The 12761-nt window shown below is 33.2% G+C and overlaps 1 protein-coding gene across 1 annotated transcript in view; it reads right to left on the reverse strand.

Moving 5' to 3' along the window:
- CCDC178 (coiled-coil domain containing 178) overlaps positions 1–12761 on the reverse strand; it is a 182995-nt gene that overhangs the window by 144829 nt on the left and 25405 nt on the right. The window contains 4 exon segments of the mRNA XM_027883171.1: positions 540–739; positions 2108–2221; positions 5390–5543; positions 6960–7038. Of these exon segments, the coding sequence (XP_027738972.1) occupies positions 540–739; positions 2108–2221; positions 5390–5543; positions 6960–7038 (547 nt within the window).

Consider the following 12761-nt stretch of genomic DNA (forward strand, 5'->3'; position numbering starts at 1 on the left):
GCCCATGAGCCAGAACACAAACAGCAAACTGCTAAAAAGCTCCTTTCACCCTCCTCACCTCTTTTTTTTCTTTAATTCTTCTGTGTGGATGCTTGTTCATCACAAAAGGTCATAGTAAACATCCCCAGAATCTGGGATTTCAAGGATACCTATCAATGTTTATGTCAACTTTTATTAAATAAAAGAGTACTTTGTTCAAATTCATCACGGTTTAATTTTTCTTAAAACAAATAATTTATTTCTTTCTGGTTTAATCTATAATGTAATTCAAACACATTTTTTTAGAATTGTGTTTCAGTTTTTTTATTTCTTGCCCCAAACAAAATATTTATTGTCATCTTAAGTGTCTTCCTTACACTTAAGTTATTTCTCAGACTTTCCTCTTCTTTTTCCAGATATTTACTCAGGTATACCAAATTCAGAAGAGTAAATACGATACTCCTATTAGAGTAAACACAACTGTAGTCATATCATAATTTTTAATCTTGGTAATGAATTGACTGAAAAATAACAAATATTCTTAGTTTCAATACTAATACCTTTTTGCATGTCTGTGAGGAGTTGCTGAAGCCTCCAAAGTGACATACAATCAATTTTCATGTCAAACTTTTTCCTTCACTATTTCTCCAACTCCAAAGCTTTTTCTCCCTCCTCACTATCAGCCTCCAGCTGCTTAATTAGCTCAGTAACTTCCAATAGCAAAGCTTCTGTTTCCTGCTTCAAAGTTAACATCTTTGCCATCTTTAAAAATACATTAAAAATATTTTTTATGAAAGCTTAATCATATGCTCTTTAGTCAAACTACATTGTCAACAGCAAGTTGGCCTGTTCATAGCAAGCACAACTGGTTAAATTGCTGTCTTTAAAAATACTTTATAATTGTTCCGTATGAAGGCTTAAACACACACTCTTAATTCCAACTTCTTCCTCAGAATAAAGCTAGCCTCTTCACCTCTATCAAGGCAAGCACAACTGGTTACAAACATAACTTTCAGTTATATTAACTTTCAGTAGCATTTTCCTCCAGCTTAAATCCAGTGCAAAATGCAACAAAGATGTATTAATATCCTCGGCACAAAATTTTCATCTTTGCCTCTTTGCTTGGGTAAGTAATCATCCAAATAACAATACAAGTTCATAATTGTCTCAGTTTTTTCAAGAATACTTATTTAATTTCAATTACTCCATGAAAGTCTTTGGAGACCTAAGAATATTCAGCGTAATATCTCAACAGCACTGTTTTGCTTGTGATAAACAAAATCATCATTCCATTCTGTGAAATATGGGTATGAAAAACGCCTTTTTTGTTTGTTTGTTTGTTTTTGTGGTTTTTTTTTTGTTTGGTTGGTTGGTTTTTTTTGATAAAAGATTCTTTCAGCTCATCATCCTTTGTCCTGATCTATAAAAAATGGGAGTTATATCAGCTAGAGTCCAAGACATTTCTGTTTTGATTCCCTAAATCATTTTGATTAAAAACTGCAAGCATTGAAAACAAGGAGAACTATTTAAAATCTGGAGTGAAATTTTGGCCTCACTACTGTCAACAAAAATTTTATCACACAATTTACTGCAGATGGGATTGCCTCAGGCTAGTAGTACTTAAAAGGTTGCACACTGGTTTAAAAGATGCACATAATCTCTTTAATATTTAAGACTTAATTAAAAAAATGTATACTCTGACTAAAGACACAAACTGTATAAAACAGAATTCTTTGTTGGAATTATGCTACAAATACCCCATAACAGCAACGCAGTTATTTGTTTTACAGAAAATAAATGGAAAAAAAAATTCTAGGATTTTCAGCAACCAACATAACTAGTTTAGCTGGTTCATATCCCAGATGGGTTAAAATACATTATGGATCTAAATACAGAAGTGCAAATTATCTCCTTGCAAATAGGATGACTTAATAATATTTAATATATCATTTAAAATGTATGTGTCTTTCAGCTTGACAGATGATACACACAGATTTCAAAGTATACTCACATCATTTACATAAGACATGGAGCAGGGAACAAGCGACCACTATTACAAATGCAAAGCACATACTAAAAGAGGATAAATAACTTTTATCACTCAGCTGAGTATTACAAAATATTTTTACCTTCATAAGTTACATCAGCGTCTTTAAAATCCAACTTAGTGGATAATGATGACCGGATATCTTCAACAGAGTCAGCACTGAACTGTTTTGTTATCCTGTGGGTAAAAACCACTCTCACAAAAAAATGTAGACTGAATTTAAATTAGCTTTGTTAAATAAACATTACTTTCACTAAGTCAAAATTTCCTCTCTTAAATCTTAGATGTTTAGATGCTGGTTCATTAAATGGAATAACTGCAAGTCTTACAGAAGAATTATTAATATCACAATTCCCATATAAATGCATTTCATATTTCTTTACAGAATTACAAGAAACAGATTTCTTTACATCTTGTACTTACATAGATCTTCAGTTTTTGTCCTCATACCAAGAATTTGCCAAAGAGAAACTGTTGTAGAAAAGCTGTTATTCTTTCCAAGTTCTAAACATGCAGGCGCAATATGTGCTGTACTTTTCAGACTCTTCTAAGTGGCAGAAGTATCTAGTGCTCTATCTGTGCAGAAACAGGTGCTTTGCACAGCACATCAGATATAGTTTTAGCTTTATTGGTTTAAGAGAAGTCAACAGCTGAGGGTCAACAACAAAGAAAGAATTTTTTTTTTTTTTTAGATGTAGGAAGAAAATACAATCAAGGCATAAGGCTGAAATCGGATTCAAACAGATAGGTATTCGAAATTTGAGAGACCCAAAAGCAGAGATGAGGAGGGCTTTGTTGAAATGAGATCAGGGCAAAATTATTCTGCAAGTGAGAAGGGGAAAGAAGTAACACAAGGAACCAAAGAGGAACACAAGCAAATCATAACTCTCATGAAAACCTAAGGGGCTCATTAGCCTACTGGAGCTGAAAACAAGGGAATGAAAGATAACTGCCACCTGCTTATGCCCACACGTGCAGCTTAAAGGGCACATGCAGGTCACTCAGATGCAGCTAAGATGAAATGGAACCTGCAGTCACAGTGTTACATCACACATACATGCATAGTGTGAAGATACACATATTTGGAAGAACTCCACTTTGAGGAACTCCACAAAATAGTCCATTTGCCATGAAGAAAAACAGACAACAAGTCTACGCCAAAAACAGACTGAGAGAAATACACTGAAGTCTTCCTAGATCAACAGAAAATACATCAAAAGTACAGGGAATTAGAAAAAAAAATCTATGCAGTAATGGGAAATAGGAAGACATTGGGCAGGAAAACTGGGACCTGAAGAGAAATCAAATTAGATACAGAAGCAGGAGTTTGATAAACAGGAATTAGATAAGTAGGCAAACACAGAATAACTCATAGGTGTGTCTCATATGAAGTAAAAGTATGCAGGGAAATACAGGGTTTGTTGAGCAAAACAGCCAGGACAGCAAGCTCAGTGCATGAGATACAAAGATTAAAAGAGGAGTCTGAAAAGTAGAATGTAACTGGAACTATGTCATAAAGTACCTTGCATCAAGAGAAATTTAAAGTCACAGACCCAGAATTATTTTGTGTACTTTCTAAGTGCCTGGCTTTTAAATATACCTGTACTGTATTGTCTTGTATTGTATCCTAGGCCTAGGAAGAAAAACATGTAAACTTTAGAAAAAAAACTGCATGAATTTTTAGTTTTAAAATTACGTTTTAAATTTACATTTATAAATTAATTTTAATTTTATAACCTTTATAAACTGTGTATATGTTCTAGATATCTCCAGGATCTAGAAAAAATAGCACAGTTCTTCATTGTGCTCTTTTTCATTTAGGATCTATGTTCTATTTTGATTTTAACAAGCATCCTCTCTCACTCTCTAACTTTAAAGGTACATAGTTATAAACACTAGAGTGCGATTTAAGGGATTTTGTCACTCAAACACAAAAAGTTCTTTGAACTAACCATAAATAGTTAGCAAACTACCCAGAAAACACAAAAATCATGCATTTAATGATTTAATGAAGGATAGGAAACCCAGAAAAGGATTTTAAAATCTTGGGGTTTTCTCCCCATCTTATTACAGTATGTGATGAAGAAATGGCCATTTCATTCAAACTTTTTTCCTACTCCCTTTCTTAATTACTTGTCTTCTATTGTTTCGACAAGCTGAACTGAGGGTAAATAGATGTCACCATCCAAAGGACTCAGACTATTTTGAATCTTTGTATATTTAGTTACAAGAATTTAGAAAAGATGTGGAAAATAGGCATGAGACTTACAGAAATAAGTTAAGCTAACATTAAAATGAAGAAACATCTGGATATGTCAATGGTTACCCAACTCAGGTATATTGATGACAAAAATATGACATTGAAATAATTTCACTGTTTTCACATTATATTAAATAAAGGTGAATGAGGCAATATAAATTTTCAAATCAAAATGATATCTATACTGTAAATTAAGATGTGACTGTAGTTCATGTATGTTGGATTCTTCTAGCATCTCTGTTGCAGTTGCAGAAATTTCCCTGCAGAGTATTTAACAGCATTTGTGGAATACTAATCTAAGACAGCTTTACTGATGTGCTGCTATGATGACATTACTGCCAGTATTGCAGATAAATTATTTAAATATAACTTGTCTGTGCAGGCAACTATCAGATCTTCTTGCTGCAGTGTAGACATATGCAAAATTTATTAACATTTGGGAAACACTTTTCCAGTAAAAATGAATTATTTAAATTATACTAATCATGTTCTCAGAGGAGCTAATGGGAAGCTTCTAAAATACTTTAAAATCATATATATAAAAATATATACGGCTGTTTCTTCATCTACCTACCCATTTTTTTAACTTGCCTTTATTCTTGCTTCTATTCACTTGTGCGAATCTGTATAAACTAAGAAAACATCGTGTACAGCTAGAGAAAGAACCATAACATTTTCATGTCTTTCCATATTAAAGAAACTTCAATCAAGGAGTTGTTAAGTACTGCTCATGAAAAAACATTTCTTACTGTAAATGACAGAAAACAGCACACAGCTCCATTTGACTATCTACTTAAGATTAGTAACCAAAACTATTTTGCAGATGATATCACTGAATCAGTTTGACTCTGAATCATCATACATGAATCTATTAATCTTTATGATACATAGATATTACATTATGATATTGTGCTATATTTATTGTAATAAGATAGTTCCATTTGCCAATACTGTTAAGTGCATTAAAAACACATCATGACTAGTAAATTAATTTCCTGGGCACTATTTTTGGGGAGTACATAAGATATGAAGTTGAAAATTTTATAAAAATCAACACAGTAATCATAATTAACTATATATGTTCCTATGAAGATAAAAAGCACTTGGTCATTTTCAACCATAAATGTACCTGCTGAAAGCATTTTTCCTCCTTTAATTCTAACTCTTGAATTTGATGCATAATTTTATTAATACAGCATAATGGAGTATTTACAAAAGCACAGCTATGTCGCCTTGTGGTGTTCCACTTGTTCTTGCCTGGTAAAAGAAAGAGAACACAGAAGGATCCTAAACATGTGGGCTGAAATCAGATTTTCTCATACCTGATTTTCTTCCTTTAATTTGCAAATATTTTAGCTTTGGTCTTGAAATTGACTACCAGATAATGTAACAGCTACATCTATTGCTATGCACACAATTTGCTCAAAACCTTATCGTTTTTAAATACAATCTCAAATACAAGGAAGGAGATGAAAAAATGCTTATGGAATATGAAGGAATATTTTCAAAGACAAGAGATACAATAAAGAGGGCTAGGGTCAAAATACAATTTACTACGACTAATTTTATGTAATTAATCCCAAATGAATCCATTTTTATGATTTTACATTAGTCCTCAGCAAGGATTTTGTTCAAACAAAAAAAAATATCACAACCCAAAAAGGCAAAGGTGACAGCTACTATAGAAACACCCAGAGCAAAATCGAAAAGGTCACAAGGCCTTAGAGACAAGCTTAGACTACCCTTATGTACACAATACTTAGTTCCAGCAAATGTTTGCTTCAACCTTATGAAGGGGTGAAGTTCAGGAAGTAATTCCCGTGACGGGAATTTAAAGCTACATGACATAAATGAACTGTTTTACAAGAACATGTGGATTTCACAATTAGCCTTATAACTACATAAATAAATGATTCTATGTCACACTATGGAATGTTAACTATTGAATTGATACACAGAATAGGAATCTGAGTGCAGAGGTGTCAGAAACCAGAACAAGATACTGAAACCTCACAGTAGAGCTATTAAAAAAATCTAAGAAGCTGTCCTACAAATATGAAATGTTAACCTAATTAAGTTCAAGGGGATACAATACTTCAGTATGCCTTGGAGATGAACCAAAAATAACAATAATTGGGATTAAACAGTAAAAGAGAACGAGAAAACCTTCATATATGGGGATTTGTTTGGGTTTTTTGGTTTTGGGGTTTTTTTTAAGAATAATCTCCATGTTTTAACTAAAGTATCAGCTTAAAACAGTAAAAGTTTTTATGCTACATAAGGTTCTTTTAACTTGGTTTTATCGTAAACAGCCTTACCAGAATGGAGGAGATAGTTTGCAATACATTGTTTGAAAAGACAGCCCACTAAAATGAATAACAAAACCTATTTCATAGAATCTTGCTCTGCCTGTTTAGAGAGCCAGAAACCTTCACAGGATGCCTGCACAGCACAATCCTAACAAAGCATATATGGACTTTATATCTTTCTTATACTCTGAAGCCCCACACAGAAGTTCAGATTTTAAGACCAAAATTAACTTCACTTAGTTGCTTCTACTGTTATGTAATTAAATTTATTCTGTTTACATCACTAATGAAACTAACAATACAACCATTTAAAAAAGAAAGGAAATTTTTGAGAGGCTTTAATTAAAAAACATTATTCTCTTACTTTCTCTTACTGGTTTGGTCTGCCTTGGTAAATGTAAGAATTTTACATGCAAGTCTTCCAATTCTTTTATAAAAGTAAGCTAGAAATATAAAGTGGAATACATCACTGATATGTATCAGAGCTATTTTTAAAGGTTAGCAAATCTATTTTCACTTTTCCTACTAAGGGAAAAGCAGCAACTAAACAACTGATGTCATTGCAAATCACAGAGTGGATTCTATTTTAGTAATGAAATTACAGTTAAAAAGTAAACAAAAATAAAAACAATGCAATATCAATCCATGTGACCTGGCTTTTTAAATTATACGTATTATTTAGGATCCTATGATGACATTTGTAACCAACAGTGACTGGAAAAAATTGAAAACAAAATGGATAATATATGAAATAAATTTTAATTAGGAAACCGTTGGTGAAAGGGAGGTTCACATGCTTGTAGTCTGAAACATTGTCATATCACTGGACAGGAGACACGTAAGAGAAAAATCTACTTATTTCCATGTAAACATATAACTGAGATTTACCACAATAAACCCCCTCAAGATTATTTATTTATAATTTGCATAATTCAGAGAAGAACACTCGTTGAAGGCTTAGGTAGTTAAGTCTCAGGATCACAAACTGAGGTCATTTACCAAAATACCTTATCACCCTTCCAGATGACCACTTCTGGATGGTGCAATTCGCATATTAGAGGTCCCCAGTAAATTGTGGTTTCGAACTATGTACAAAATGTCCAGCAGTGTACAAAAACTAACTGGTAAAAAAGAAAAAGAAAAAGAAAAACCAAAAACCACCCATACCCATATTACTATCTTCATCAATATAAAATACTGAGAACAAAAATCAGACAGATTATAGATTTTAGCATTCCAAATTTTTGCAAGTAGCACAATGAAAAAAATAAAGATACATTTATTCCAAATGCTCTGAAACTGAAAATAGTTGCTTAAGAGTCCAACTGGATGGACAGTCAGAGAAAACAAAGAGCAAGATCAAAAGATGCACTTTGTATTCTCCACACCTCAGTTTATTGGTCCACCAAACTCAAACTCAATTCCAAAGAAATGTTAGGAGAATGTAAGCATACTGAGCTTGCCAAAGGAAATGCTGAATTCATGGCTGATCTCTTACATGCAATTCCATGTACTGCAATGCAGACATCATTGTTGTTCTGTTACCATAACAAACTAACTGACTTGGAAACTCTGAGCAACATCAAGAAAGCCTTTCAAACTAAGTCTGTGGAAAAGGTATTTTTAAATTAAATTTATAATAAGTATAACAAAGTTTCAAGTCACCGTATTTTCTACCATGCAATTCTCCTCCGGAAATGTATGGAAAAGGCATTACATGAGTCATTCTCGTATGTCATTTGCACATTTATGCTTTTTTTTCAAGTCTGGTGGCTTTTTAAATTTTATGAAACAATTATTTTCAATGGTGAGATTCAGTGTTGTTCAAAGAAATACAGGAATTTCTAACTGTATCAATGAGAGCTTCTTGGGCTCTGCAAAGTGAAACTGTTATCTCTTAAAGGTTCATCTGGCAGATGGACCAACAAGGCTCCAACAAGGAATACAAAAGAATCTGAAACTCTTAGTAAGTGAAAAAAAAAAAAAAAAGTATTGACGGACAGAGTAGCTCTAGGAAGAAAGATGAAAAAAATATTGCATATGAAAAGATGAAATCCAGAAGAAAAACTTAAGAAACTGTGTCAATTTTTTGTTGCTTGTAAAGTCAGTAACATATTCAGGTCAAGGTATGAACAGACTATTATCTGATACGCTAGCATGTGTTAAGAGAAAGGTGAGAACATCACTTGCCTGTGAAGCAATCAGTTACACAATTCAATGATGCATTCCCCCGCATATAGTAACCCACTTAAAAAAAAAAAAATTGGACAAATACACAGTTGATGAAAAAAGTATCATTTCAATCTGAGGAATGAAAAAACATTAGTCAGCACATAGTTCATTTAGTACGCCTTGACAATCTTAGCCTCAATACATATAAATATTCACATAATCACAGAATATGATGAGCTGGAAGGGACCCACAGTGGTCACTGAGCCCAGCTCTTAGCCCTGCACAGGACAACCCCAAGAGTCACACCATGTGCCTGAGAGCATATTGCAGTATTTATGTTCACAGCTGTAGCCATAAAAATAAAAATAAATTTTAAAAATTTATATTGTCTTACATGGAAAAAAATAAGCCAAATCCAGTGAGATAGCACTCAATTCTGTAACATGTACCTCTGACCATAGGGAAGGGTTATTCTGCACTAATTGCTTTACAGAATTCAAACTAACTGACACTCTGACAAAGACAACCAGTACATTAGTCATATTGCTACAGTATAATTCCTAAAAGTCATTCTGTGTAACTCTATAAAGAAGAAGAAATTATTGTGAATCTTTCATCAGAGATGCATGTATATATATTTATCCAAATATATGTACCTTATATATTATCAAATATGAATATAGCTAAAGCAAACACATACAACATTTTAATTACCTTCTTGGTACTTTACTATAACAGAAATAATTTGTCAGCTGCTAAAAATAAATTTCTAATACCAACATCTCAAACAGAAGGATGAGAAACTACTACAGTTTTTGTTAAAAAAAAATACCTTGGTAAAATTTTTCCAATGAAAGAAACCAGAATTCAGATATTAGTACTTCTATCCACCTAACATAAGCTAATGCTACTATTTCTCATCATAAATGCCAATTCTCAGGCAGAGACTCAGGATATTCCTAAATATGCTTCATAAAAAGCTTATTCTATAAGAACCTTTTTCCCACCAACTCCCATTTTTACCTCTTCACAAAAAGTCTAATTTCCCATGAACTAAACGAAGTGCAAATTGAGATTATCTACCTCATCAGAACCAATAGATATGGCCAAATATTTGTTTAAAATGTTCTCATCCATCTCTGCTCCACTGTGACTATGCCATTTCTCTTGGAATTTTTCCTCCTTCCACAAAATGTAGTCAGCCTAAATAAAAATTATAACCCAATCATAGTTAAAAGGAGCTAACATCCCATGAATAATCTTCACTTTATCATTTTCTGATCTCCAAATGTTTCCTTTCTGAAAATACTATATTTTACCATGTGATTTTAGGTTCCTAGAATTTCTTGTTCAATTTCTGCCTGTCTTAAGTGATGCAGTGAATCATTTTAAACACTGAAACCCAGCCCAGGTTTACTTCGGAATACATGGAAAGGGATTGATATCCCTGAAATTATTCCCCCAAACTACATTTAGTGCAGATATTCCAAAATAGTACTTGGTGTTGTTTAAATAGCAATTTTAAGGATTAAAAAGCTGTTATAGTGATAGTCTGGCCTCCCACTTGAAAACAGGGCTTCATGTAGAATTTTACAGGGGTTAATATAAACCACCAACTCTAACAGAACTATAAGAATTGCTATTAAAATCAGCAAAAGACAGGAAAAAGTCCTTAGGTTCTTTATTGTGCTTTATTCCTTTTACAGGAACAAGATCACAAGAAGAAGTTCTTTATACCAGCCACTTTATTCTTTAAGAAGGCAATTAAGATCCCATAATGTGCTCTCACAAACTTCTAATGATATTCAAAACTAAAAATATTATAGTTGAGCTCTCACTGCTCTCATATAAATACCTCAAATAGTTCCATATCAAAATCAGTTTTTTTTTCTGTATTCCACTATTCTTGTGGTTCTTTGCAGCTCAGTCTGCACCTAAGTAAACTTAATCCCTATTCTTTTTCCACACAACTTAGTGCAAATCTGAACTCCAAACACACAAACCAACACAGAATTACATGGGAAGAAAGTCAAGGATGCAGGAAATTTGTAATATATAAGTGTCATGGGTTTGCCCACGCTCACGGTAGAGAGGTCCATCAAAGACTTCTCTTGTGAGGTAAAACCCCACAGGAAACAGGGTTGGACTCAAAAGCCATTATCCCTTGTGACCCTGTGGTGACAATCCATGGTAGGCAAGTGTCTCCTTGCCGTCCATGGAAGACCCTGCAGGGCCTGGGTAATCCCCCAGCCTCTGGTTTTAGCCCAGGAGGGGGGCAGGCCCAGACTGGAGGCTGACATAGAAGAGAGAGAGAAAGAGAAACAGTTCCAACTGCAATGAATTGGAGTTGTCATCCTAGAGATAATAGAAGAAGAACTTCAGAGTGCTGCAAAGTTATTTAAAAGACCTGGAGCTGTAGAAATTAAAAAGAAACTGTTTCTCCTCTTGAACTGATACAAAGAGAGAAAGAGTATTTTTGTAAATACATAACATTTTTGCCTAATTAGAATTGTTGTAGATATAGTTCTTTAGTTTTTTATCTTGCTAGTTATAAATCCTAATATTATTCTCCCCAATCAGATCTCTTTTGTCTAAATAAATCGTCTCTCAACTTATAGCAATTGTGTGAGAGATGAGAGAAAATTAGCCCGGAGCAAACCCATGACATTTTTGGTGGAGAATGCAGGCAGAGACTGCCCAGAGAGGCAGTGGCCGAATCAGACCATGGCAATAAGGCAATTAAACCCAGGTATTCTGCACCATATTCATGAATGATTCACTTTGTCTTTCTCTCTACATATTCTTGAGTTCCACCTTTCTGACATGAATCAGAAAAGATGAATTATACTTCTACCAAGTTGTATTGAGAAAGTAAATACCTTAAGACTAAGAGCACATTCTGTGACATGGATTCAGAAAAAACATAACTATCTCTGACTAAAGATGGTACCTAATCTACTTCCGTGTCTCTGCTCACACATTTGAAGGTCAGAAACCAGACAACAGGAGAACCGCTGTTTTCTTCCTCACTCCTGAGAGGCCAAAGAGACCGCACAGTAGTAGGAGCAATCTCTCTGATCACGCAAAAAAATCTAATCTCATTGTCAGAAATTAGCATCCAAGCTGCTACAACCACAAAAATCATCCAAATATATTTTAAAGATGATTAGTACCAATGTTCATGCAACTAAGCATGTTAGTTATTTGGTCTGTCCTCTTGCACATAATTAAAATATCATGTAGTATAGCACAATATTTTTGCAAAGATTATTAAATCTTAAAACTAACATCCTCTATTCTGTTGTATATGTCTAAATGAAATACAGTGAATTTTTGTTACCATAGTAACCACAGAACTGAAGAAATTTAGTTTTGGCATAATTGCTGCATATGTTCATACAAATCACATCTCTTATTCTGAACACTAGAAATGAAGACACTTCTTAACTCCATTTTTTAAAAATAGAGTAATGAAGAAACAAAAAAATGAGATCAAGTATTTATAGACATAACAGAACATATTCTTGTTTAATTCACTCATTTGCTTTTCTTTTATAATTACAGTATATTTTCTTGCATTCTATTAAGCCACTAGTTAAGTACTGTTTAAGTTATCTTTTTATATTGATAATTAAGCCAGTTCTGTTGTTGTCATTAAATTCAAATTATTATTTTAGATTAATAAATATATTATTAGTCAAACATCCAGAAACAGCTAAAGAAACTTCAGTAAAAATAAACACACCCAACAGCCTGGGACACATTTTGTTTTTATCATTTGCAAAGAGGTTCACATTGAATAAAGACGAATTTATTTGTGTCTTTAGTTTCAAGAAATAGTAGAAAAGGAAAAAGCACTCTAGGAATGCTGAAACTCAGTCTTACAACAGCACAGTTTTCTCAGCAGCATTACAAAACATGTATTCAGCAGGAACAAATTAACTGAATTCTACTAGTCTATGAATTATCTACAAATTCCTCTCTGCTTCCTTA

This window comes from Empidonax traillii, unplaced genomic scaffold (assembly GCF_003031625.1).
Source record: "Empidonax traillii isolate 1590-97213 ecotype Southwest subspecies unplaced genomic scaffold, ASM303162v1 scaffold119:size1479319, whole genome shotgun sequence".
Lineage (NCBI taxonomy): Eukaryota > Metazoa > Chordata > Aves > Passeriformes > Tyrannidae > Empidonax > Empidonax traillii.